Below are 22692 nucleotides of genomic sequence, written 5' to 3' on the forward strand. Positions count from 1 at the left end.
AATAAGACCCTGTAGTGTGGGCTAGGCCTGGTTTGCACACATTGCTATGTTAGCATGGCTTATTAGAAATGTAATCACCATTTTACCTTTTGCTGCTTTTGCACACGACACTGCATATAGCTGTTTTTGTAAGTTAGGCTGCGTGAATATCTTCACATGAGAAAGGCTTGTTTTCGGCATCCCTAGACTTACATTGTGACCCTAGTCTGCACAGGGAGTTCTGAAGCCTCCAAGGTTATCATACCAAGGTATCTGTTGTTCGAACTAATCGGTTCACGTTTTTAGACACAACACATGGCAGCTGCGAGCCAACTGAAATTCTGGCGCCTTTATTATTGCACAGTAGCCATGATTTCACACACTTGGAAGATTTTCCGTTTTCAGTGAGGCAGAGAGCTTTTGCAGATCCTGGTGAGATTCACTACCGCTGAGCTTAGAGGTATGGGGTCCCCCAGACAAGCCTAAGAGACCTTCTATATTTTATAAAACATAGTTCCTAGGTAGGGAGGGTGATATAACTAGGCACTATAAGACCTGTTTTCACCATCATTGTAATAGGATTTCTCCTTTTGTGTTTTATGGAATTGTAACAATGCTGAGCATATTATTTCTAATCATATGTCTGCTTATGTTAGCAAAGATACTGCATCTGAGAGCACGTCGTTAAAATAAATATTTTAACCTTTCCTGTTTCTCTTTTTTACTCCTGTTATGGACTGGTATGAGAGTATTACGAAAGATAAAGAAGTGCCTGGTCGAAGAATGTTGGTGGCGCCATGTTATACGGTTCCCACTAGAAAACGTAGGACTGCTTATTAGAACAACAGGACTTCAGAATGCAGGGACCATCTACACCATCACAGACTGTTGGCCCCATTCCTAGACAGCTCACAGTACCTCACCCAAACCCCTAACCCTTCTGAGGGGGCAGGTGATTTTGGCATCCTCAAATATGACACTCTGATCCCCAAGGGAATAGTGGAAACAGATATTACCCCTTTCATTGTTTACTCCTGCATTACCCTTGGTAAACATAAGAAAGATACAAAGGCCCATTCATGCTAAGTCGAATATGGAAGGACCCACTGGGCAGGTTTGTAGCTATGCCAGGAAGTTGGGAGGGGAAACCACAAAATATCCTCTCGCTGTATAAACCACTGACGTTGCAGAGAATGACCCTACCTGAACTAAGTAAACTAATCCTTGAACTACCAGAGGGAGACTTAATACAGGGAGGAGACTTGAACATGGCTCTCTGCTGGAAAAAAAAGCAAACCTCAGAGACTGACAATGGGCAACCCTTCCCCACTATCTCAATATCTAGAAGCAATGGGCCTTGTAGATGTGTGGCGTGCAAACAACCCAAAAGCTTCACAATTCCCTTTCCATTCAGAGGCACACGGTAGCCAGTCACACATTGACTACATCCTGACATTAGCAAACTAACTACAGAGCTTTAGAGGCATCCGGCATCTCACTCAGGGGATATGGGATCACTCACCAATCTGGGTCACCTATGCATGGTGAGCAAAACCAATACGGGAAACTATCACAATACACCCCGGGGACTTAAAACTTCCACATGTACGCGATGACCTCATGCAAACTACAGAGCATAATTTTAATGAAAATGAAATCTCCGTCACATCCTCACGTGTCCTTTGGGAGGCATATAAAGTAGTAATTAAGGGCCAAGCACTCAATCTGATGACCGGACATAAAAAAGAGAGGAAAAGAGCGCTTACAGACTTGAAAGTGAGATACTCGAGAAAGAAGTAAAGATAATGCAAACAGATAATGTTGCGACAAAACATGTCCTAGACGTTAAACGGCAGGAGTATAAAAACTTAGTGAAGGAGGAGGAGTGTGGCATGCGACAATCGGTCCTTCACAAAATATACAAATTCGGAGACAAAGCGGGGAAGCTTCTCACATGGCTAAATAGGCACAATCAGACAAATAGATGGGTACCACATCTCAGAAATGATGAGGGGGGAACTGATAAGAGAACCCCAGGAAATGGCGGAAATGGTCACAGCACATTTCATGCACATATACACATCCTCCAACACGGCCACAGAGGAGGATTCGAGAGAATTACTAGCAGAAATGCACCTCCCCTCACTAACAAAAGATGACACTGATACACTAGAAAGTGATATAACAAATGAGGAAATAGTCAGCACAATAAACAGTATACAATACAGGAAAGCAATGGGATCCAACGGTCTCCCAATCGAATTATATAAACTTGTAGCTTTGAAAATTGCACCATATCTCTGGGCAATGTATGAGGAGTGTAAACAGCTGGGAAGCCTACACCACGATCAAAGATTGGCTTCCATTGTAGTCATTCATAAACAAGGTAAACCAATCGAACTCTAGGGCTCGTATCATCCCATCTCACTCCTTAACTCAGAAGGGAAAATACTTGCCAAACTTCTAGCAAACAGGCTAATGACTGTCATCACAGGACTGGTACATCCAGACCAGTCGGGCTTCATGCCAGGCAGAAATATGGCGTTAAACCTACAACGCCTTCATGGGGTACTGGGCAGGAGCGACACTATCAAGGAGGCAACAGCAATATTGTCATTAGATGCCCGTATGGCGTTCAATACAATCGAATGGCTATATTTGTTCATGGTGCTACAACTATTAGGATTTGGCCCAAAGTATATAGCATGGATCAGGCTGCTTTACCCGAGTCCAATGGCTCAAATAGTAGTAAGAGGGCACAACTCGCGCCCCTTTTACCTCAAACACGACACGCGCCAGGGGTGCCCACTATCGCCTTTGATCTTCACACTAATGTTAGAACCCCTGGCAACATGGATAAGAGGTGATCCATTGATCCGGGGACTGCGATGGACAGAGGGAAGGGAAGATAGAATCTCCCTATATGCGGACAACATCCTGCTATATATGGCCTCATCTCACTCTTCCATAAACAGGATCATGCAAATATTCATTAACTTCCGGAAATATTCCGAATACCACATCATTGGATTAAGTCTGTTTTATTTATACTCCAAGGACCAAATCCTAAACTGCCAGCTGATTGCACAGTGACAGTAAATGACAGTAAATGAGGAAGGATTCCGCTATCTAGGAATCTATGTCACTGGGGACCCTAAACTTTTATATAAACACAACCGACTCGGCCCACTAAAACACTTACAGAACGATATAAAGCAGTGAAAAACGTTACTGTTGACTCTCCTGGGCAGAGCTGCCCTTTTTAAAATGATGGTGCTGCTGCGATTCCTATATCTCCTACAAAATACACCCTTCCGTATCTGGGATACTTACTTTTTACAGGTGGAGAGCGAGCTGAGATCCTTGCTGTGCGACAATAAACCTCAGCAGAACGCTACCAGGAAACTGGTGAGGGGGTGGTACGATGGTGGCACAGCCATCCCAGACATAAGACTATATTACTGAGCAGCGCAGCTTGCATTGATTTACCAATGGTTATAGAGCTCACAAAATGACCCAGCATATCAAATTGATACATTTCTCATTGGCCCCAGAAGTTACAAACAGGCCCTATATATGAGCAAACCACAGCAGTCATTGACAGGGCCAACGTGACATTCAGTACATCTCTGGCATACGGTGACAAACGGCATACGGTGACAAAGCGGCTGGGATGGAGCAACAAAGTGACTCAGTCCACAACATTATGGGATGCTGAATGGCTGGGAACACTAATCAAACAGCCAGGGTTTGATAAGTGGGACGTGATCGGTATCTCAAAAGTGGGTGACTTGTGGGTGAAGGGTTGGGTCAAAATGTTTGAGGAGATGAAGAAAGAATATGAAATGGCAAACTCAGGGACGTATAGATACCTACAAATCAGACATGCTTTGCAGGCGGCCATTCCATCTGGCTCAAACGGGAGACAGCCATGACAACGCCGGCTTTACACCGTGCTGCCATTACAACGCTGCCATCACAACGCAAGTTGTTACAACGACTTGCGCTGGAGGGCGCTCTTGGTGAAGGAATAGTTTTATTTTCTATTCCAACACCATCCCTACTGTTACGTGGGCTGGAGTTGGAATAGAAAATTAAACTATTCCACAATCCAGCGCCTACAGCGCAAGTCGTTGTAACGACTTGCGTTGTAATGGATGCGTCGTAATGGCAGCGCGGGATAAAGCCTGCGTTGTCATGACATACATCCGGCTCAAACATCCCAGAGTCGGCCCTGTTAGAGGACATGCTTCTCAATGACCAAAGAGACACCAAAATGATATCTATGACATATAAAAAAATTGCTCAGTGCTATGCCCACCTACTTATACAGCTACAAGAACAATGGCAGGCTAGTCTGGGAGAACTAGAAGATGAAGATTGGCTGGAAGCCCTGGCTTCTCTCTGAGAAGTAGTAATAACCTCGAGACTAAAATTGATCCAATGTAAAATCCTGCACAGATCATATTACTCCTATAGCACTGATAGAGCGCGCGAGGTCACCCAGCCAATGATTCCGCCGTTTCCGGCTTCAGGGCCCATATACTTTCAATTCACACTATTCATTGACAGGGCGACTTCACGGGCTGCTACCAATTTGTGTGTGTTCCCTACCGTTATCACTCAGTGTACCCGACTTACCATCCACCGATACGGGTACCTATGACCTTAACGGATCAGGGGCCTAGCTGTAAAAGGAAAGGCAGCAAAATGCAAATTCAAATGACATTCAATACTGTTGTAAAATGACCACGGACAACTGGAAGTTTTAAAATGTTTATCTAAAGTTCGTTTTCATCAAGCATCAAACTTACAAGAATAAGGCAATCAATAACCAAAATAATGAAAAGTACGCAACTATAGAGAAATAAAGTCAGGGTAATCATAGAAACGCTAATATGAGATGGAACAAGTAACGCTATGCATTCAGGGCAAAGATTCTTTAGATAGTTTAAGTAAGGCCGTTCTAGACCATATCAGAAAATGACAAACTGCAATGCAAAATATGATTTCTAAAAGGTAGGGTAACATGGGAACATATTAAGAAAATATGCAAATGACTTTACGTTTCAATAGTTGCGGCAAAAGCATGGAAAAATCAATATATGCAAAGGTGTCTCTTTATTAAAGCAAAAGACAGAAATATAGAAAGATGCAAGTTTAAAGAACTTAGAGCAGTATTTACCTAGACTGGTGTGGAAACCAAACCCTGGCCACGGGTCAGTTAAGGACAGGAAACCCTCAAGGAAGGATACCCCTCAAAGGACAGCAGGTGCAGAATGGACACCCAGGACAGGACAGGATACCCTCAGATTAGGAATCAGGACAGGACCCTCAGGACAGGACAGCAAACCCTCAGGACAGGACCGCTCAGGACAGGACCGCTCAGGACAGGACCGCACCCGCAGTTTGGAAGCAACGCCTGCGTTCCACCCTCTCTGCAGCTATCGATCAAGACCCCGATTGGGTCAGCGAACTCCCAGCAAAGTGCTTTGCCAGCACCTTAAGGTTCAGTAAAACCTTAGTCTATGGTCAATTTCGGACAGAGTGCTCCGCAGCGCTCTGTATCTTCAGTCACCTATTGAGTACGATGGGTCAGTGACAGGTCAGCTAAACCAGACAAGTCGGACAATTCCCTAGGTGAACCCAGGGTAGATATACTGTTTTGGGACAGGGTACCACCCCCCAAATGTTGCAAAGTGTCAGAATCCCCAATTTCGATTGGTCCAAAGGTAGGATTTGGGTAACACACCAATCATAACACACTATTTGGATGCTTCATTTACATATCTGGGTACCGCCTAGCGAGATTGGGGTTCCCATGAGAAACTGCAGAGAAATACAATGACAATTGTACAATGTATCGGAGCAGGGACACATGATTTCGTCCAGCCGAGTTCGCAGGTCAGTTCTCAGGAGCATCTTGCTCATCCCTGCCAGCTGGCTAAGTTCCATCAGCCAAGGTTGTCAGGTCCCCGGAAAGTCGCACATGCGTAGAAGGGACCTCCAAGATGGCTTTCGGTACAGACAGACCCCCATTCCCCGCGGTACATGAAAAGTAAGCGAGAACAAATTAATACATAGTAATAACATTATGAAACCACATCACAGAGTTTATACTTTCAACTTATCACTAAGAAATATACTTATGCAGTCTAAATGTTAGCTACATATCAACAGTCACAAGAGCAGTGGCACGAGCAGTACCACGTTATAGGCAAAGCTATGTATTACGCATGCGCATAATTTTCCCTCCAACTCTGCGGACACGTCAAGACACGTGAGTGTGGCTGACGCATGCGCAGTAACTAAATACAAGCGGCGGACATTTTAAATGACATGGATTAAATGCATTAGAAATACACATAGGCAAGCTTCAAATCCTTGCTTAAACTTAATATAAACGTTAGTAAGACGTACATTTATTACCTTGTTACATATAAACGAGGTTCATGAATACAGCAAGTCGCAAAATATGCGAAGCTTTGCTTCATCAATCCCCTCTTTGATGATATTTACTATCATCACAAAATATAATGGAACCAGATGCCAACTTTTCTTTCACAATTTATATAGCTCTATCTCTTTCAGCAATCGCTCCAGCTTTTCTCTTTCAGTTTTGGTAGGGTGAGAATTCTTCACCTTTTTATAGATCTGATTATTCATCTCTTCTAATTCAAGTTCATCCACACTTCGTTTCACCCCTCTTGCATTCACTTCATGCTTTTTGGTGTGCTTACGACATTTGCAACAGACAAATATGAAAAATAGGATGAGACCTATAATTCCAATTGGCATCAGTACCTTGAACAATAAGCCTTTACCTACGCTAGCAAGCCAATGACCTACATTTGAGAGACCATCTACCAGTCTCTTCCAGGCACTATCAACCTCGAGTGGTTTGAGTTCCTTTGCCAAATTAGTAATATTTTTCACATATCTTTTGATCTGTACACTTTTATCCGGAATATAAGTGCAACAATGTTGCGCCTTCAACATCTGGCAGACTCCGCCCTCTTTCGCTAATAAGGTATCAAGAGCAAGTCTATTCTGCAAAACCATTGATCTGATCGCAACCATTTCGGTATTGACCAGCAGAAATCCAGAGCTGTGTCAGTAGACAACACATCCACTATAGTAGACAATTTGCAAATTCTGTGAGTGTTCAGAACCACTCCCACTCCAGGTATCAGTGCACTGAAAATACTACCCATAATTTCACCTATACTTTCTCTTTTACTACGCGCTAAGCCATTAGTATTTTCACTGCTTCCAGCAACTCCATTCACGTGGTATATTTTCGGGAAGACAATGCCAAAATAGCAGCTTCCATACCAGTGATCCGGCAATTTGAAATAAGCCTTGTCCCCACAAATATAATAAATTCCAGGAAACACAGGCTCTGACCCATTTTTGAAACCCCAACCTCCAATTACCTTGTAATTATGTTCGCATTCACTGGAACCAATGAAAATGTTATTATAATAGCTAGTCTTCTCGCGGTGAAGACATAGCTTGCCTTTCTTTTCAAAATCCAGCAACAGAGCAGGACCCGCCCCACCAGATGAGGTGCCTTCCATGTTCTCTGCCCATCTCGGCCTTTTCTGACTTTCGTCATTAGCCTTCTTTTGTATTTTAATTCTTCTTTTCTCTGCCATGTTCAGGAACATCTTTTCCTGCTCACGCAAAGAACAAGTCAAGTTATCTCTGTGTGCGTCACCTATGTCGATGTTACCTATAGTCAGAAAGTATTCGCCCATATAGCGAGTAACGTCACTTTTGGTATGTACAGGATTCAAGTTCCCACGTACAGGAAGTTCAGAAAAGATCACGTCATTGTTAGAATAATAATACTGTAACGGTCCTCTTTTGTAAAATAAACTAGCTAATATGCTACAGGAGATTCCATATGTCAACGGCAAGTGATGGTATGTCACGCCTTCAGCCACAGAGGTAGGTAGCTTCATGCAGACATAGCAATCTTCAATTTCCATAGTCTCTACATAGTGTATTAACAAGTTCGCGAAAACATTTAAGTGTGTCTTGTTCTTAACTCCATGATAATGTAGTCCTCCTTCATCTGATGCTTCTAAGTCTTGTTTTGTTTGTCTCAGTGCTCTCTCATGTCTTGCTACACTCTGTGTTGTCAGCTCCTCACTGTCAGTATTTACAATTTCAGTAGGGACAATGTTAGTATTTTTGCTCACAGCAAAGGGAATGAAAATTGTTAGTCCTATCCAAACTAATATCAGGACAACTACACTACAGACACATACCTTGCAGCATGTTTTACAACAGCTGCGACTAGGTCTACCATTCACGTTTGAATCAGACATTTCGGCTTCAGAAGAAGTTTCTCAACCCCTCTTTGTGACTTTACACGAGTAGCTTACTTTGTGCAAATTCACGGTGGTTCTTCTTCTTCTTCGTCAGAGTACTCAGGGACGGGCTCTCCGTCGCTTACGTCAGTTATATCAAGATCTTCAAGTTCTTCCAACACAAGTGTCCATTCAGGTGACTTGTACTTTTTGTTTTGTTTCTTTATTCGATCACTCCTTCGATTGGAAGTATCTTCTTGTTGCTTAGCTATGCGTGCACTTCTCCTTTCTTCTGCACGTTTTTCTTCCACCGTTTTTATCCTTAGTCTTAATTTCTTTACGAATCTAGGCTCAAGATGCTTTCTTTTCTTAAGTCTTTTGGTTGGTACTTGGACTTCGTTTCCTTCTCTTGCCCTTTTGTTCTCATTAACTGTTGGCAATTCTGTTTCAGTTTCTTCTTCTTCTATCTGACTAATTCCAGGACTCGCATCTATTTCTTCTGCCTGGGTACTAATCTGGCCTTGTTCAGGTGAATTTTGTTTTTCAAATGTCTCTGTTTCTTGTTCCTGAACACGTTCTTCTACTTCTGTCTGATCCTGTTCAAGCACTTCGATCTCTGGACTTTCTTCTGCTCGAACTATTACACTATGTCTAGTCTGTCCCTTCTCGATATCAGGAGTCAGTGGAGGAGTATCAATTTCTTGCTCTGTATTCCTCACTTGTTCAGTATCCTTCACTTGTTCAGTATCGGGCACTGGCTCTGTCCCTGTCTGACCTTCTCCTTCCTCAGTTTTGATGTGAATCTCAAGATTCTGAGGTTCTTCGCCTGTGCCTTGTCTTTCCTCTCTAGTCCACTCTCTGCCTTCCCGAAGTCGCTCACTTGTTCGAATGGGGTCTTCAGTGAGATCAATTAATGGAATCCACTCCTCTGGCCATATGCTAGGCAGCTCGTCTTCAGCTACTTCCGGCTCAGCTTCTTGGACCCTTTCAGCAGGCTGGGCTCTTGGTAGTTCGTTATCAACTATTCTTGGGCCAACGTCTGCTGATTCTGCAGCTTGACTGGTACTGGGCTGTACGTCGTCAGCTACTTCCGGTCTGGCTCCTGCAGAGTCCTCTGCTGGACGCCCTTCTTCTTCAGGCTCCTTGTCTGGTAATACCTTCTGGGTGTGGCTGGCGTGTACCCAGCGTGGAACTCCTGCACACTTTACTGCTGTGGTAGTTACCAGGATCACCTGACGTTTCTCTCCCCACCTTGGCTCCAGGCAGCTCTTCCGAGTATGCTTCTTTATCTTCACCCAGTCCCCCGGGACCAGTTTGTGGAGAGGAGTCGTTGGATTGAGGATGGCGTCTTCTCCGATCTGGCGAGAGATAGAACGCACTTGGTCACCCAATCTCTTGCAGTATTCAAGCACCAATTCATCAGTAATACTCAACAGTTTGCTTCCTGGCACCCATGCTTGTCTCATCACTCTTCCCATAATGATTTCATGGGGACTTAGGCCTGTCTTGCGGTCTGGAACACTTCTGAGTCCCATCAGGACCAGGGGCAGGGCCTTCACCCAGTTCATGCCAGATGCATCACACAGTTTTGCTAGTCTGTTTTTGATAGTTCCATTTACTTGTTCCACTATTCCAGAAGCCTCTGGACGGTAGGCACAGTGAAGCTTTTGTGAAATTCCAAAGGCCTTACAGAGTTCGTCGATCACTTCATTATGAAAATGTCGGCCTCTATCTGATTCAATAGTGACTGGCATTCCGAACCTAGGTATCAGTTCTTTTAGTAAACACTTAGCTACTGTTATTGCGTCATTTTGGGGAGTAGGGAAAGCTTCCACCCACTTCGAAAATAAACAGACCATGACCAGGACATATCGCTTCCCTTCACGACGGGGCATGGTGATGAAATCAACCTGTATTCTTACAAAGGGACCCCCGGACCTCCCAATTTTTCCCAGCTCTACCACCGTTTTCTTGCCTGGGTTCATCTTTTGACATGACAGGCACCTCTGGCAGAGGGATTCTGCTACTTTCCTGAACTTTTTACTGTACCAAGTCTGTTGGAACACTAGAATCATGGCGTCTCTACCAATGTGTGATCCTTCATGTATCAACCTCGCCATTGTGCTAAGTAGGTGTCTAGGTAACACAGGCATACCAGTTGGGCCCAAAATGACACCATCCACACGTCTTGGTCGACACCCATCTTCCTTCCATTTCTCTCTTTCTTGCCAAGGTGCCGCCTGCTGCCACTCTTTCACTTCATCCCATGTAGGCACTTCTTCAAACACCTGAAGTTGGCAGCTGTTTGCTGGCCCCTCTCGTTTTGGATTTACGATATACCGATCTCTGGCGCACCACTGGGCCACTCGATCAGCAAAATCATTTCCCAGTGATACAAGGTCAATGCCCTTCTTATGAGCAACACATTTTACCACTGCCAGTTCCTTTGGTAACTGGATCGCCTCCAAAAGGTCTTGAACAACTTTTCCATTTCGAATAGGGGTACCTGACGAAGTCAGGAACTCCCTCTGTAGCCACAATTGGCCAAAGTCATGCACAACCCCATAACAGTACTGACTGTCAGTATACACTGTTATGCGTAGATTTTTCTCAATTTGGCAGGCTTTTATCATAGCGATCAATTCGGCTACTTGTGCAGACTTTATGTGATATAGATAACCTGCTTCTTCAATTTTGTCTAAGGAGACTACCGCATAGGCAGCACTCAGGCCTCCTTGTTCATGCCTTAGACATGAACCATCTACAAATAATTCTTTGTCATGCTCAGGCAATGGCGTTTCTTTAATGTCTGGGCGTGGCTTGGTGTTGAACTCTGTTAAATCAATACAATCATGTTCATCATCCACCCCCCCTTCCATATCCTTTGGGTCGGGGAGTAAGGTGGCTGGGTTCAGAATACTGCACCTAACAATGTTTACATTTGCAGCACCCACAAGAATCCTCTCGTATTTAGTCAGCCGACTAGGGGTGAGATACTGAGTTTTATTTCAGGTCAATAAAATTACCACTCCATGTGGAACATACACAGTTACCGGATGTCCCATGACAATTGACTCACTCTGCTCTAAACTGGCACAGGTAGCAGCTACTGCTTTCAGACAACCGGGTAATCCAGCAGCCACTGGATCCAAGGTGGCAGAGAAATATGCTACAGGCCTCCTCGTTGTGCCATGATTTTGTGTCAGAACTGACAACGCGCAATTATCGCGAGTGTCACAGAATAGGGCAAACTCCTTGGAATAGTCTGGCATTCCTAATGCAGGGGCTGTACACAGACAATCTCGCAGTTTGGTGAAGGCTGTTAAGCTTTCATCATTCCATTCTACAATATCAGGTGTTCCTCTCTTGGTCATTTTTATCAAGGGCCTAGCTAGGACTGCAAATCCCAGAATCCACTGCCTGCAGTATCCTATCACACCCAGGAACATTCTGATCTCTTTCTGAGTACGGGGCAACTGCATCTTTTGAATTATTCTCACTCTTTCAGATGTCACTTTCCTGACACCTTTTTCTATCTGGTGCCCCAGATATTTTACTGATTTTGCACAGAACTGTAATTTGTCAGGGGCCACTTTGTGTCCCTTCTCACACAGGTGATTCAGTAGGGCAATGGTGTCAATCACACAATCCCTATGACTTTTAGACGCCACCAAGAGGTCGTCTATGTATTGCACTAAGACAGAGTTTCCAGTTAAGACCAAAGTTTCCAAACATTTTTTCAAGATCTGATTAAAGATAGAGGGGCTCTCTGTGTACCCTTGAGGGACCCGGTTCCAGCAATACACGTGACCATTGAAGGCAAATGAGAAAAGAAATTTGCTATCTGGATGCAAGGGAATGGAAAAGAATGCATGACACAGGTCAATCGCAGTGAACCACTCAGCATCCCAGGGAATCTGATACAGAATCACTGCTGGGTTCGGAACAATAGGGCAACAGGAAACTACTATCTTGTTGACTTTTCGTAGATCCTGCACTACTCTGTACTTGCCACTAGGCTTCTTGATGCCCATAATCGGGGAGTTACATGGGCTACTCATTACCTCCTGTATGATGTTTCCTTCTAGCAATTTCTGTATTTCCAGAGTAACACCAGCTTTCACTTCTGCATTCATTCTGTAGGGTTTAGTATTGGGGTATACTGCATTGTCTTTTATTGCTATCTGTATGGGGTCCACATTTTTCATTAACCCTACATCTTTCCCAGTAAAGTCCCATACCTCTGGCTTCACTGCTTCTTTTAGTTCTCTGGGCAAATCCTGCATGGTCATTCGTTTAATTTCTGAGTCAGGTCTGATCAGCATTAATTTATAAATGCCGTCTTCATCTGGGGTCTGAATTTCAACACCCTTTGGTGTGCAAAAGATGGTACAGTTCATTTTGCACAGCAAATCACGTCCCAGTAAGTTTACTGGACTGGTGTCGCAAACGACAAATCTATGCATTTCCTTAAAGTTTCCAATTGAGATCTCCATGGGCTTGGTAACGGGAGTACTAATCAATTGATTAGATACACCCACTACTTGTATGGCTTCTCCCGAGAGGGGTAGGTTTGGAACATCCACTGTTCTCACAGTAGAACGGGTAGCGCCAGTGTCCAACAGAAAGGTGACATCATTTCCGTCAACCTTCCCTTCAATGTATGGTCCGGACTGGTCTACCGGCAAGGAGGCGCCAAGTACGCACTCCTCGTCCTCCCCTCTCAGGCCCCGTCAGTACTGGTCATCACAAAGGAAGGTATCATTCAATAGATACTGCGAAGTTGCTGCATTTCTGTTCTCATTGCTTTCCCAGACTTCTATCTCATCTCCCTCTGCCTGTTTTCCCCTGTATACTTGCTTTGGTGCTCGGGGCACCTGAACTGTTTTTACCTGTGGTTGAGTCTTTCCCGGTCTTTCTTTCTGCGTCTGTGAAGTTAAATCAGGTGTTTTGGGGTTATCATCGGGCAAGTAAGGACACTCGTTACGCCAGTGTCCAATTTCGCCGCACTGATGACAAGGAAATTTCTTCATAGCCTCCTCCCTGCTCATTTTGGGCCGGGGCTTACCTCCTCCCCCTCCCCCAGGACCTTCGTTCTTAGCATTTTTGACCATGTTACTCAACTGCTTTTCCTGCTGTTCTGCGAGCTTCACCTGAGCCCACATAACTTTCTCTTTGAGAGCCTTTTTCTTTTCTGCCATTTCGTCCTCGCAGTACTTTGCATACCGCAGGACCTCGTCTACCTTTTTGGAGTGCCAACAGATTTTGTTATCTTTTATCCACTGACAAATTTCAGGTCTTAAACCGTTTACAAACCTGTAAATAAAGTGCGTCATATCCTTCATCTCGATGTTATCTATACCACTGTAGGTTTTAAACACCTGCAACAGCCTTTCATAATAGGAGTGCACTGTCTCATCCCTTTCCTGCGTTGTTCTATCTATCCTGGTCCAATCAGTTTCCTTTGCGGGCACCTTTTCTTTCAAGTGCTGAATTACCTGCTCATACTTTCTCATGACTTCCCTTGAAGGTTCCCCTGTTTCTTTATCTCTTGTGTACTCCTCACTAGGCCAGGCTATGGCTATTTTACACTCGGTCCATAGATCGACCGGGACCACAATGTCGAAAAACCCATCCAGGTCTTTCCACAGGCAATTTTGCACCTTTACGAACCTTTCCACTTGCCGGTACCATTCAACCGGCTTCTCGCGCAGTTTCGGAAAATCGTTGGTAAAGGACACAATATCCTGTCTGGACCATGGAACGTGCACATACCTCCCACCCGGTACTTCACGCATGGGGCATAACGTTTCGGGCTTTTCTACTTCCCTCAGAGGGAACTCAGGGGTAGCTTGTCTGGATCGGGCCTCATCTTTCTTTCGTGCCCACCTCGTTTTCCATCTTTCCACGTCTCCCCATTTTTGCAAAACTGCAAGCAACTCTTTAATCTGCAACTTCTTCCCTGACACATTCAAGTTCTCTAAATCCTTGTCTGAGAACTCAGCTCGGTATGGTTTCTGCAAGGGCTTCGATCTGGATATATCTATCCCCATACTAGCTGCGGTGTCTGTCAGTTTTTCGTGGAGCACCCTAGTACTCCGGGTAAGGCTTTTACACATAAACAGCAACTCTTCTTCAGAATAGGTATTCAATCTGTCCAATCCCACATTTCCTGCCATCAATTCTTCTATTTCTACTCTCAGTTTATAGAGGTCTAAAGGTTTCGTTTGCGGAGCCTGTTTTTCTAATTCACGACTCCAATTTTCAATTTCTTCCGGGGTTACCAAAGAGACACTCCTGGTACCCGTTGCTGATTCTAATTTAATTTCTTTCGCATCAAAAGGATTATGCCGCTTCGGCACTCTCTTTCCGGTCTGTTTGTTTGGCAGGTCCAAGAACGCAACTTCAGACTCACACTCACTGGACTGATCATCTATTATTATGGGTTCCTGTCTGGGTGGTGCCAAAATTGGGTTCATAACTGGAGGATTCGGATTTCCTTGACTATTCCCATACAATGGAACCACTGGTCCAATAGTTACGGGAATAGTCAAAGCTTCAGGACTGGTGTTCAACTGGGAGATTTTCTGAATTATTTCTGTTCTCTGTCTAGCTAGAACTTCTTGCTCCCTCTCCTCCAATATCCTTCCTAATGTTCGTTCAGGCATTATCTGTGGGGTCAGTTGAGGCGTAAAACTCGGGGCAGTAGGATGCGTTTCACTCGGTCCCCCACCATAATTTGGTTTCGGGAACAAAGTTCCTGTCCCAAATGACCTGCGCTCCTCCCCATATGGAGGCTGCAAAAAGGGCACTCCTGAACTTAATGGCTTTTCTTCGTTTTCATAAAGAGGTCTGGGGTAAAAGAGCTTTTCTCGGGAATATTTTTCTTCCGGGCTCACGGGCATACTGGGATATATATTTCGTACCTCCGCCGGTCCGGGATTCTCAAAATAGGGCAACACCTGGCCACCTCCCCCCCTACATAGGGATCTGTCCTCCTCTTTGACAGATGGACGCTGGGGATTCTCTCCTGCACTGGAAGGTCGGGCTCCCTCATTATAAGGGGGCGGACTTCTCGTAAAGATGTCATCTAATAATTCATCGTCTGACTCCCCATGGGCCCCCCAATGCTTACTCTTTTCTGTCCTTTTCTCTCCCATTGAAGGGTTACTTGCTGGCATCATGGGAAACAGACCCTCAACAATCATGCTCTGCCTCCACTGTTTCATCCTCTTATCCCTGGTCTCTTGTTTCAGCCTGGGGTACCACTTAGTCAGACCTTTGTCCATTCGGGGTTTCTCTCTTTCAAAAGCCTCAATCTCCCATTCCTCTAATGCCTCATACTGCGTTAATCTTGGTCTGGGATGTAATTCATTCATTCGGGTTCTCAAATTAAATAAAATTCTGCCATTGAAAGTACCGTCCAACGGGAAAGCCAATATTCCGTCATCTTTTGTGTACTGTACCCAATTCTCCAACCACACACAGGCATTGTACCCTCGGTCAAACATCATGAATGAGGCGGGAGTATTCGGTGGCGAGATAGTAACGCCCTCTCTAGACTTAATCGGTTTGTCCGTTTTGAAATAATTCTTTACCCTATTTACAAGGGACATTTTTCTCTTAGCTCCGTACATAATATCGTATCTATTGGCTTTCCACTGATCCCTTTCGAACCCTTGGTTTCTTGGATCGGGTCTAGTCTCTGGACAATACGAGTGCCACATACGATTTCTACGCTTAACTCTGTTTACAAAGTTACCTCCAATCAGAATGCGCCTTACAATTCCGTGCGACCAATGGGGTGCACGCGTTCAAATAGTTTCGGCCAATGGGTGCGCGGCCCCTTCGTGAGACAGTTCTCACTCCTCGGCGCTTCACCCCTCCTTTACAATTCCAGCCCCGCTACCCGCCCGCTGTTTCTACCAATCCCAGCGCGGCACGGAGTGACGTCAGAGACGCTTCGCGACTGACTCCCTCCCTTCACAAGGTAACGGAAACTTTCTTGCTTTCTAAAGTGCTCAGTGCTTGGTTATTTTACAACAAATACACATTCGCCACAGTGCTCAAGTGTCTAGACAGTATAGCTTTGTTTTACTGCAAGTAAACTACTTCCATTTACTTTTCACGCGCTGCGGGTAGATCTCTTCTGCCTACCCTTCACTCTAGCGTCGGTGAACCTGTTATTCCCCTAAACTCATCCACTTCTCCGGGATATATCCGAGTCTAAGGTTTCCCAGCGGACCCCTCTGCTTTCACCCAAGCTTCCGATGAACCTGCTAGTCTTCCGATGTGACCCTTACTAGGTTACGCCACTATGGGAATTTTGCCAATGAACTTCGTTACTGACATTTATTCACACATGTATTCAGAAAAAACCCTAGTTAGTGCTTCCCGGTTATCCTAACCTGCACCTAACTTTCCTTAAGCCTGCGACCTCAATACAATGGATTCTATTCACCACTTGCCCTTTCAATTCCCCGGGGAGTTCGGACAACAAGAAACAATACGGTTTACAAACGCATGGATTAATACATATAACAATATAAGAACAAGAATAAAAATGAAAAAACAGTTCATGAATTTCAGCAGCGTATTCACAAGAGAGTGATCGGGTCCCTCGGAACAGCCGCTCTTAAAGCAGCATTAATGTACTAGCAGCTACCGACTTAACTAGTCTAACTAGTCCTACCTAACCTTTAGCTAGTCCCTAACCATCCTCTGATCTACCAGAAAAACTGATAGAGCGCGCGAGGTCACCCAGCCAATGATTCCGCCGTTTCCGGCTTCAGGGCCCATATACTTTCAATTCACACTATTCATTGACAGGGCGACTTCACGGGCTGCTACCAATTTGTGTGTGTTCCCTACCGTTATCACTCAGTGTACCCGACTTACCATCCACCGACACGGGTACCTATGACCTCAACGGATCAGGGGCCTAGCTGTAAAAGGAAAGGCAGCAAAATGCAAATTCAAATGACATTCAATACTGTTGTAAAATGACCACGGACAACTGGAAGTTTTAAAATGTTTATCTAAAGTTCGTTTTCATCAAGCATCAAACTTACAAGAATAAGGCAATCAATAACCAAAATAATGAAAAGTACGTAACTATAGAGAAATAAAGTCAGGGTAATCATAGAAACGCTAATATGAGATGGAACAAGTAACGCTATGCATTCAGGGCAAAGATTCTTTAGATAGTTTAAGTAAGGCCGTTCTAGACCATATCAGAAAATGACAAACTGCAATGCAAAATATGATTTCTAAAAGGTAGGGTAACATGGGAACATATTAAGAAAATATGCAAATGACTTTACGTTTCAATAGTTGCGGCAAAAGCATGGAAAAATCAATATATGCAAAGGTGTCTCTTTATTAAAGCAAAAGACAGAAATATAGAAAGATGCAAGTTTAAAGAACTTAGAGCAGTATTTACCTAGACTGGTGTGGAAACCAAACCCTGGCCACGGGTCAGTTAAGGACAGGAAACCCTCAAGGAAGGATACCCCTCAAAGGACAGCAGGTGCAGAATGGACACCCAGGACAGGACAGGATACCCTCAGATTAGGAATCAGGACAGGACCCTCAGGACAGGACAGCAAACCCTCAGGACAGGACCGCTCAGGACAGGACCGCTCAGGACAGGACCGCACCCGCAGTTTGGAAGCAACGCCTGCGTTCCACCCTCTCTGCAGCTATCGATCAAGACCCCGATTGGGTCAGCGAACTCCCAGCAAAGTGCTTTGCCAGCACCTTAAGGTTCAGTAAAACCTTAGTCTATGGTCAATTTCGGACAGAGTGCTCCGCAGCGCTCTGTATCTTCAGTCACCTATTGAGTACGATGGGTCAGTGACAGGTCAGCTAAACCAGACAAGTCGGACAATTCCCTAGGTGAACCCAGGGTAGATATACTGTTTTGGGACAGGGTACCACCCCCCAAATGTTGCAAAGTGTCAGAATCCCCAATTTCGATTGGTCCAAAGGTAGGATTTGGGTAACACACCAATCATAACACACTATTTGGATGCTTCATTTACATATCTGGGTACCGCCTAGCGAGATTGGGGTTCCCATGAGAAACTGCAGAGAAATACAATGACAATTGTACAATGTATCGGAGCAGGGACACATGATTTCGTCCAGCCGAGTTCGCAGGTCAGTTCTCAGGAGCATCTTGCTCATCCCTGCCAGCTGGCTAAGTTCCATCAGCCAAGGTTGTCAGGTCCCCGGAAAGTCGCACATGCGTAGAAGGGACCTCCAAGATGGCTTTCGGTACAGACAGACCCCCATTCCCCGCGGTACATGAAAAGTAAGCGAGAACAAATTAATACATAGTAATAACATTATGAAACCACATCACAGAGTTTATACTTTCAACTTATCACTAAGAAATATACTTATGCAGTCTAAATGTTAGCTACATATCAACAGTCACAAGAGCAGTGGCACGAGCAGTACCACGTTATAGGCAAAGCTATGTATTACGCATGCGCATAATTTTCCCTCCAACTCTGCGGACACGTCAAGACACGTGAGTGTGGCTGACGCATGCGCAGTAACTAAATACAAGCGGCAGACATTTTAAATGACATGGATTAAATGCATTAGAAATACACATAGGCAAGCTTCATAATCCTTGCTTAAACTTAATATAAACGTTAGTAAGACGTACATTTATTACCTTGTTACATATAAACGAGGTTCATGAATACAGCAAGTCGCAAAATATGCGAAGCTTTGCTTCATCAGCACCATGGTAATAATGAAACAGAAAGAGGACCACATGTAGATGACACTGTATGGTTGAAGGTACATTCGATCACATATTATGGGAATGTCCTACCATTCAGAGATATTGGGGAGCAGTGGGGACACAGTTGCATAACGTGGCTGGCAAGGAACTTCCACAGACACCCACTCTATGCCTGCGCAATATGTGGGGTCCAACGGATCTCACTAGTAAGGAGCGCATCTTTGTCACCCTGGGTTTCACTATCGCTAAGAGAAACGTCGCCAGGTAGTGAGGATCAAAAGGAGAACCCACACTATCAGATTGGGAGCGGGATATGGACTGGGCGATGGTGACAGAAAAGTCAGTGTATGAGGGGAGAGGATGGCCGAAGAAATGGGAACAGATCTTGGGTGGGTGGAATACGCACAGGGGACAGATCTGTGCCCCACCATATCAAAAGCTAATAAGACCATGGGAAAAGAAGTAACAAAAGAGACATAGAGAATTTGAAATAAGGACTAAACATATAAAGGAAACTGTTGAGGTTGCATGTACATTGTTGCTGTGAAGTTAAGATGTCAAAGGCTGTAATTACTAACTGTGTATCGTTTCTATCAATAAAAAGATATTATTTTTAAAAAGAAAGATACACAGGAAGTTTTCAATACATTTAATAAAACAATCTTAATCCTGAATAGAGAGCATGCGCTGCGGTTATTAGGCAGATAAAACCAAGCAAAGTAACCAGCATTGTGAACATGGTGAAAAAAATATCCAACCATGGCAGTCTGATTTCTATATATCTATCCATCCCTAACTAGCACTACCCCTACTATGAGAGCTCAGTGGGTGTACCCTCTGCACAATCTCTTAGGTTAGCCTAGACCCCATAACTGGGTGACTTGGCTGGAGTTGGATTGGCAAACCCTCTCTGCAGGATCAGGAAGGAAGATCAGCGTTAGCAGAGCTGCATGTCAAACATGGCATTCATTTCAGGAACATGAGGGCTGGAGTGGCCCTACTGACCCACAAAAGGGACGGTGCACTGTTTATATAATAAAATCACTGTGTTAGAGGTACAGCTCTGATTTATTGATGTGTCTAGATGTTAGAACCTGTCAACGCAAATACCAAGATATCTTATTCTGTGGTCCTAGCCTTGAACGAAGAGTACAGATTATGTATCTGGAAAGGCTTTCTAAAAACAAGCAACATGTGGAGATTCTTAGACTCATATCATGAACATCAAATATGCAAAAGGTAACAGGACTAAAACAAAGTCTGCTAAAATGTGTAAAATGCAAACTAAAATGGAGAACCAACGTGGGTCTACTGGATGCTCCCTATAGTTTAAGTGTACAAAAGACCGAAGGCATTGTGATGGGTCACCTGTTAATTGTCATAGTGCCCCATTCCATTGAGATTCTCATGACCCGTACACGCATACTGCATCTTACATACAGCCATCTATCTACCCAATACTGCTGCAAATCCAGATTTGAGTACTGTCTTAATGTCACCCTGCTAGGGTTGTGGGTTTCCAGAAATGGAGAAGAAGTGTCTGGATTATAAATTATCGGAAGCCTGACCCTCCCACAGCTGCAGGAAAATGGTATTGAGACAGTAGTCGAATCTGGATTTGCAGCAGTAGTGGGTAAGAACTACACAATGAGACACTGTTATTTCTCACTTGTGGATTCCAGAGAATATGGTGCAACGAGGACTGTGTATAAGTTAACACCAATGACAGGATGACCACTGTAAAGGGCGAACAAAATACACCAAATGTGCATTTTGTTTGCACCGTTCAAGATAGACAGGACTGTAAACAATTGACTCTCATTTAGATATTGTATTGCAGTCATATAATGGAAATGGCTTATAATCATAATCAGGGCACAAGTCGTAAAAAAAGAAGTGAGGGGACGTTGACGTCACGACAGGTGGCTTGCACCCAGTTGCAGTTTATAGTTATTGAGCTCCCAGTGAAATAAGTGGGGGGACGCCGTCCACCCCCGTGGTACCCCGACTCGAGCCCTGATCATAATGTACATTATAGAGGATGACCAGAAGAAAGTCTGCAAGAGCTAATGTTAGTCTTTCATCCATTTCACAGGTGTAGTCACTTTTCAAAAGGTGAAGGTGGAAACGAGAACACCCATCTGTGAACAAGGCTCGTTAAAAGAGCCGAAACACGTTGGACTGGGGTGACCTGCCAAGCACCAAGATCGTTAATAAAGCGCCTATGTTTGTAAACAGGCATACAGCTTTCTTCTGTCTTAGAGAGTGTTTTAATAAATTTCGGGTTTCCGTTTTCACCTGCAGCCCTGCTAGGGTTGTGAGTTTCCAGAAATAGAGAAGTTGTGTCTAGAGTATACATATATATGTGTGTGTGTGTGTAAGTAGCAGCAATGAATACTTTGTTCACACAGAGCACTCTTGGAGGTTTAGGAAGAAATGGTCTAATAGTGCGCATGGAAGGCTTATGCTTGCATACACACCTTTTTGCTGACCGTAGGCTCCTGGCACATGGGCCACCAAAATGGAGGACATAACGAGCAGGAACTTAACTAGACCGACCGACTCCATTCACAGGCAGGATGACAGCTACTGCAAAAGAACAGATGAAGTGAGGAGGCAGCATGTACCGTACAAAGTCAACTTCACACTTAATATCATCAGTCTCTGAATAAACATTAAACTGAATAAAACATTAAAAATGCACTCAACGTCCACACCCCTGTACTAGCATATCTGAGGACATCCAGAGAATTTGGGAAACATCCTTTACAACGAAACTTTTACAACGCAGTGCTATTACATCGCAGGTTTTACAACGAAAACCATTACAACGCATTGCGCTGGGGGGGCGCTCTAGGATAGGGAATAGATTTAATTTACTATCCAACACCTTCCCTACTATCCACAGGGACTGGAGTTGGAATAGTAAATTAAACTATTCACTATCCAGCACCCCAAAGCGCTATGCGTTGTAACAGCATGCGTTGTAAAAACTGCGTTGTAACAGCATGCGTGGTAAAAGCATGCGTTGTAATGTCATACATCCGGCTGTCAGATATAATGTAAAGTGCTCACACTGGTGTAAAATGTGAGCACCAGGCCCTGTGGAAAATATGTGCTCGTGAAAATTTTGAGGAGTCAACACCAGTATGCAGGATTCAGGAGTTTACGCTGGAAGGCAGTGTTATAGCTTGTGTGTGTGTGTGTGGGGGGGTGAGAGGAACTAAATCTAACGAACAGTGGATGAGCTGGCACTGGTGGGCAGTGTTAGATAATTTCCCTGCTATAGAGAACTCCTTTGCTCAAGTCCTGCACCACATTTATTACCAAGTTTAAAGCACCCCAAGAAATGTAATGCCAGGGCTAACATTTTGCAAGTGAGTTACATGAAGAATGTACCGGTGGCCAGGCTCTTCCACAAACAAACTCCTTGGCTAAGGCTCACCAAGAGAAAGGGAAGTCGGTGCGCATAAAACTGCAGAATCTGCCTGTTGAGAGTGTGAGGTTACACTCCCAACACCAGGCCTTTGTTGAAGGCACTTTGAGGAGCCGCTTCCCTCCTAACATCCATGCATGTATGAGCACTCCTTCCAAAGGGTTCCACCAAGTACAGCTATAAAAGGGTAAACCAATATT

General features: G+C 44.4%; 1 protein-coding gene across 1 annotated transcript in view; it reads right to left on the bottom strand.

Moving 5' to 3' along the window:
- The window catches only part of LOC144790854 (uncharacterized), a 399375-nt gene extending 377727 nt beyond the window's left edge, over positions 1-21648 (bottom strand). The window contains exon 1 of the mRNA XM_078665519.1: positions 21537-21648. Coding sequence (XP_078521645.1) covers positions 21537-21624 — 88 coding nt within the window. The 5' untranslated portion in view covers positions 21625-21648. The remainder of the gene's footprint in view (positions 1-21536) is intronic.
- Between the last annotated feature and the right edge of the window lie 1044 nt (positions 21649-22692).

This window comes from Lissotriton helveticus, chromosome 11 (genome assembly GCF_964261635.1).
Source record: "Lissotriton helveticus chromosome 11, aLisHel1.1, whole genome shotgun sequence".
In the NCBI taxonomy this organism is placed as follows: domain Eukaryota; kingdom Metazoa; phylum Chordata; class Amphibia; order Caudata; family Salamandridae; genus Lissotriton; species Lissotriton helveticus.